The sequence below is a fragment of the Ostrinia furnacalis genome, unplaced genomic scaffold (genome assembly GCF_004193835.3).
Source record: "Ostrinia furnacalis isolate ACB-3 unplaced genomic scaffold, ASM419383v2 OfSCF3085, whole genome shotgun sequence".
NCBI lineage: Eukaryota > Metazoa > Arthropoda > Insecta > Lepidoptera > Crambidae > Ostrinia > Ostrinia furnacalis.
In genome coordinates this window covers 212,296-218,674 of record NW_021133324.1, presented here as the reverse complement: position 1 = coordinate 218,674, position 6,379 = coordinate 212,296, and the positions used below count along the sequence as shown (strand labels likewise).

At 38.3% G+C, this 6,379-nt stretch overlaps 1 protein-coding gene across 1 annotated transcript; it reads left to right on the top strand.

Annotated features, from left to right (window-relative positions):
- Positions 1 to 1,750: 1,750 nt before the first annotated feature.
- Positions 1,751 to 5,690, top strand: GlcT (ceramide glucosyltransferase). Its single transcript, XM_028310743.1, has one exon. It carries the CDS (start codon positions 2,062 to 2,064, stop codon positions 3,259 to 3,261), a length of 1,200 nt encoding a protein of 399 aa, XP_028166544.1. The 5' UTR covers positions 1,751 to 2,061; the 3' UTR covers positions 3,262 to 5,690.
- The last annotated feature ends 689 nt before the right edge of the window (positions 5,691 to 6,379 follow it).

Genomic DNA, 6,379 nt, shown 5'->3' with positions numbered 1-6,379 from the left:
CTTATCATTGTTTCATTTCAATAAATTACATTGTTTTGTTTTTTATACAAAGTTATAAAAGTGGTTGCAAAGTTGTCGAAAAGCCCTTTTTTGTATTGGGTTTTGGGGTATTTCGCCAAAAATGGTCAATTTTGCCTAATTTCCTTGGTATGAAAAAATTTTTTGTTTTTAACTATTTTTAGTTTCCCACTGCATTAAGTAGCAAAAACTAAGCTAATATATCTAAAAGGGGTGTCATAATTCGTTTTAGAAACAAAGTTATAAGGTCATGAATTTTTGGTAGCCAAGGAAATTATTATAAATAATTGTTTCTCGTAAGTTTTCTTCTGTGGTTTGCTTTTTTTGTTCGACCCATTTTTGTGTACCTTCGCAAGCAAACATTCCAATGAATATTGTATCATTACGACCTTTTTACACAACTAAGGAAGATAAATGCAGTAGATTGAGTTAAGAGTTAAAAACAAGTTGTTTTATATCTATTCTGATACCCATTTCTTAAAATGAAAATTTTAAACTTATTCTAATAAAGAAATACTCAAAATTTGACTTTACGCCGAATTAAAAATGGTCTGTTATAATTTCCTAGGCCATTTTATGCCACGGAAAACAAGGAAATTAGGACCAAAGAAATTAGATTTATGCCTAAAAGACACCACAGACAAAAACCTATTTACCCTATGCATTTACAATTTAAATCATGGGTTTACCCCTACAGACACTACATCTGTGTAAATAAACAATAAAATTAATCCATTGTTTAGCTGAAAAAAACCGTCCAAAGAAATTGACTTTTTAGTAAACAAAAACCCAAGGAGGGACCTACTTAAGCGATTTGTCGCGAAACTGATCAACGAAGTAGGTACTGTCCTGCCTCGATGGCCTCTTGGGACGAAATGGCCGAGTGTAACGGTGCAGTGCATTACATTCTAAGTTCTTTCGTTTCGTTACTAAAATGGTCGAAAAGAAGACCCAGGGAAATTATACTTTTGACTCGGACAAGAACTTAACTTCACTTTACTTCCTTCCTTTAAGTATTTGACATTTGAAGTTTTTATTTTCCGATAGCCAAACGTTTCTCAAATGTAAAGAGAGTGCTATTAGAATGAAATTACGCTTCAATTTGTTATAATGTGCCTTCATTTTGGCAAACAACAGTAATGGACATAACAAGGAAATTAGAAAAACGACTTTTGATTAAGTTTTTCTACGGTATTATTTGTAGTTTCTGCTATTGTAATAGCAAAAACAAATAAAACTTTTGATGAACTTTCCCATAAAAATAGTTTTATACATATAGATATAAAAAAACATGTGTTCGCCTGCCTGGACACAGAAAATTTACTGTTTTGGCGAAATACCCTTTGACGGATTCGATTTTCGATTAGATAAAAAAAAGGGCATTTTGTCTAGGGGGGTCTTAAGGGGGGCAGTAGTAAATTTTATTAGAAATGATTTCCCATTATTTTCCACTGCAATTTCCCCCACATTTTTTATATACTTGAAATCTACGCACAAAATTTATCCAAGAAACGATTTAAGATTTTATTTCTCAATTTATTTTTTTTTTCAATTTATTTAAGGGTTAAAATTATCCATGGAAATTGATCATTGCAAAAGAATCGAAGGTTTTAGAAACGTAGCCCCAGAAAAAAAACAAATGTCAGAAATTTTGACGTTAAAATCCTAGCTTTGGATTGGTTGATAGTTCAGCATAAAAAGCAATGTGAACATTTTCATTGGTCGGTTTCTAGTTCTTTCTACGACTGTTCCATCAATTTTCAGTTGAAAAAAACCAGTGACGGCTTGTAGAGGAATTTTGTTCGTCGTCGTTCGTCGGTTTATTGATGAACGTAGCTATCTGCTTCCAAGTATCGTAAATAAAAGTAAATATGGTGTGATAACGTAATGGTGAATCATTTTACGGCGCGCGTACTCGGCGCCGCACAATCACTTAAAAGTCAGTTAGCTGCTATGCTCGCGTCGTAGCGGACGGATTTCACACTCGCAACCAGTCGATATTATGTGGGCCGAACGAGAAACCGAAACAAAATTTTTACCATTATGATGCCTATGGTGTACACAGTGTATGGTCTTGCCATATTTTTCATAATCGCGTGGGTGTGCGTGTGGTTGATTCACATAATGGCCCTCTCGTATTCGAAGTGGAAGTTGCACCGGACCGTGGACCGGTCTCCGCCGGAGCAGCCGTACCCCGGCGTGTCGATCCTGAAGCCGCTGACCGGCGTCGACCCGAACCTGCTGTCGAACCTGGAGACGTTCTTCACGCTCGACTACCCCACGTACGAGCTGCTGTTCTGCGTGGAGACCGAGAAGGATCCGGCGGTGATGCTCGTGAAGCACAGTCTCCTGACGAAGTACCCGAACGTCGATGCGCGATTGTTTATCGGGGGGATGCGCGTCGGGGTGAACCCGAAGATAAACAACATGCAGCCGGCGTTTTTGGCGGCGAAGTACCCGCTGATTCTCGTCAGCGACGCCGGCATCCGGATGCGAGACGACTCGCTGCTGGACATGGTTCAGCACATGCGGGAGGACGTCGCCATAGTGCATCAGATGCCGTTCGCGTACGACGCGGAAGGTTTCGCGGCTGTTTACGAGAAGGTGTTCTTCGGGACGGCGCAGGCGCGCATGTACATGGGCGCCGACTTCCTTGGCATCAACTGTCACGTGGGGATGTCCTCGCTGGTGCGGCGGTGCGCTCTGGAAGAGATGGGCGGGCTGGCGGCGCTGGCGGACTACTTAGCGGAGGATTACTTCATGGGGAAGGAGGTGGTGTCGCGCGGCTGGCGGATGCGAGTGGCGTCGCTTCCCGCGCTGCAGAACTCGGGCTCGCGGTCGGTGGGCGCGCTGCAGGCGCGGCTGACCCGCTGGGCGCGGCTGCGGATCGCCATGATCCCGACGACGGCGCTGCTGGAGCCTCTAAGCGAGTGCCTGCCGCTGGGCGCCGGCGCCGCGTGGGCCTCCGGCGTCCTCTTCGGAGCCGAACCTCTCCCGTTCTTCCTAGTGCACGTGCTAGTGTGGTTCCTCTCGGACTGGCTCATGCTGCGCACGGTGCAGAACGGCTCGCCTCCGTTCACGAAAGTGCAGTTCCTCCTCGGCTGGGTGTGGAGCGAGTGTTGTGCGCCCTTCGTGCTGGTCGCGGCCGTGCTCAACCCCGAGATCTCGTGGCGGACTCGCTCTTACAAGCTCGACTGGGGCGGCCGGGCTCACGAACTGAAACCCAAAACTCAAAAGCTTTAATTTGTGAAGTACACTTGATTCTGAAATGCTTGACGTGTGATTCCCATTGAATGGTGTGTGCGTGATTTGTAGTATAAGTTTTTATTTATAGTTTTCAAATGGATGAATACTTGTTACTTTTGTTTTAGAAAGATATGTACATTTTTAGAAGATACTGTTGTATTTAATTTTGTGGTAATGATGATTACCGTTACAGTTAGAATTTTGCCATATTGCATTGAGTACAATATTTTTATCAGGAGCTGATAAGAATAGACTGGCTTATGGTTCCATGTTGAGTGATTCAATATCCTCATTGATTATTTATCAGTTATTTATTCGTAACAAGATGAGTGCTTTGCGATGAGTCATATCTCTTTTGAAGCCTTGAGCTATATTTCTTTTGAGTGCTTTGATTCTCTGAATGTTTACCTAAATAAATAATTATTTTACGATGCTAAATGCAACTTCAATTTTAAATTGTATGCTTGTGATAATCTGAGTGATTAGCCACAAGGTTTATAATTGTACAATGTTACAATTACCACAGAAATTAATACTAGCGCATTGCATAACTTCCTTGTATACTACTTGTAATTGTATCTAAAGCTAAGTTAATTATTTTGTACCAGAATGTTACCTACCTATCCTTAATGACTGTATTATAAATGTTAACAAAACATACAGGGTGATTTCTCTCTTGAAAAATTAATATACTTTTTAATGTCTACAATATTTGGTAAAGTACCTTTGGACGGAATGTATAGGATTTGAAGTGTGCAATATTTTAAACGATCTGTTTCCCTAATGCGAAACCCAATTTAGATTTATTGTGGCAAACAGTCTACATTAATATCATACTATGTTCTGTATCACTTGTAACAATGCCCTATGTAACCTCATAAATATGTAAACTTGCTTAACGTAGCACCTAATGTTACTTTTAGGCACACTGATATGATAGAAATAGATTTGCGAGAAGGGAGACTGAATTGGGACCAAGTGAGGGGGTAAAGTAATTTGTTTACGATGAGAATGTTCGCTGACCAGTTCGTTTATCTGAAATGATAAGATTGTGAGTCCAAAGGTATACTGCTGCTTTAAATTCAATATACCTCTGCAATACTATTTTAAGTCTTTTAAACGACATCAATCATAATACTGTAAAATTAATGTGATTTTCGGGCTTTGTATTTATTGTTTCAATCACAATTTTGTACAGTCAGCTTCTAATACTTTGTGACACCCAAAATGGCCAAAAAACTGACAATACAACCTTATTTCAATTGTAACTAAGATGTGTTGTGTTCTTTTTGGCTACTAAGGCCCAGAACACACGGTGAAACGCAACTGCAACGAAACTGCAACTTCTAGTTACTTTTGAGTTGCACCTAAGTTTCTGCTATAGATTCCGTTGAGAGACCACACATGATGCGACCAGTTTGACCAGTTCAAATCGGTTTCAAGTTTCGTTGCAGTTGCGCTTCACTGTGTGTTCTGGGCTTTAGGGTGTCACAAACTATTAGACGCTGACTGTAACACACAGGCTTCTGACGCATTTGTAATAATGTCTGCATCAGAAGTCCTAATTTGATATACAGGCTTAAACTATCTTATTCATGCATGACCTTCATGAAAGAGGATAAATACAGCCATATTTAAAATGTACGATTTGGTTAATATATCCCACACATTTTGCTTTAAGCTGTATATCATATCAACCCAGCTGAGTCAATAACCTGCTTTAATTAATCTAATTCAAATGTATGCCTAATTATTTATGTAATAGTGTTGGTACTTTTTTACAACCCATTAACCATATTTGCCGTCGCTATGGGTCCCCGAAACTTGATGCTTTCGTGCTAGCTACAATCTGTACTCTATATCCACCGAAACATTTTTATCTGTCAATATTTTATTTCACATACGGAAATAACGAAGACATTTTTAGTACTCTGACAATTTTTTTTACAAAACATGTAACACTAAAGCTTGTGACACACAGAAGGCGCAGATAGAGCACGTTAACCAGTGTGCTTCAAATTCGCATCATTGAAGCCATTAGACAGAATAATAATAATAATTCGTAATTTTAATTTAATTGCTAAATAAATAAAGTTGATTTTGCATTTCCTTCCGATTGTAAAGGGACAAATACCTATACTTATTTTGAACTAACTTGTTTGTCACCAAAATATCTGTTCCACGATGCGCATCTGTGTGTCACAAGACTCACAAGGTTAATGCTGATGTCCATTTATCCGACCTTGGGTTTTTTAACATAAATAAAAGAGAGTAGACCACAATTGTTATGGTGCAGTATTGTTATTATTACCTAATAGCTTTTTATTTATATTTCATTATGAAACATGGAAGTTTAAAGATCTCATTGAAATAACATTATTAAAATAAATGTAAACATTGTTTATTAAAGCCTGACTTTGTTTTTATTTGCGTATTTTTATTATTATATGTAACACCTCATAACAGTAAAAATAAGTGCTTTATTTATACATAAATCAGTGAAGTAGGTATGTCGTAAAAGTTAATACATTTTTAACTGTTTACATTCATTTTATTGTGTTATAAAATATATTAAATACATTACATAAGCACAAAAAAAGTCTTATGGCAGCTTCATAAATACACAGAAAGACATTTTATTAAATTATAGTGAATTAAAGTGAGTTAATATATTTTAAACGCCACTCAACTACAAGTAATGACAGGTGTAATAGAACCTAATGCTCGTACACATTAGATAACATTTTAAGATTGAATGCCCATCAATTTTTAATTTTGCAGCACACCTACCTACCTACGTATAAAGCCAAGGTCACACCCACGAATATACAGGATGGCCCATTTATTTACAGGGTGGCCCATTTATTTACAGGGTGGCCCATTTATTTACAGGGTGGCCCATTTATTTACAGGGGTCCAAATTTTGTTTAAATTAAAGAACCTTATAACCTGAACCTGACTAAAAATATTTTTGGACCAGCCTGTATTATACAAAACCAACCTACCTGTCTAATCCAATCTCGGTTAATAAAATTCCAATACGAAAAATGAGCTTATGCTCCGATAACCAATGTGTCACCAACTGGAATAGCATTTAAATTATAATTCACTGTAA

What these genes read in the sequence shown, in the direction of transcription:
- GlcT (XM_028310743.1), top strand. Translation starts at nt 2,062, where the DNA reads ATGATGCCTATGGTGTACACAGTGTATGGTCTTGCCATATTTTTCATA.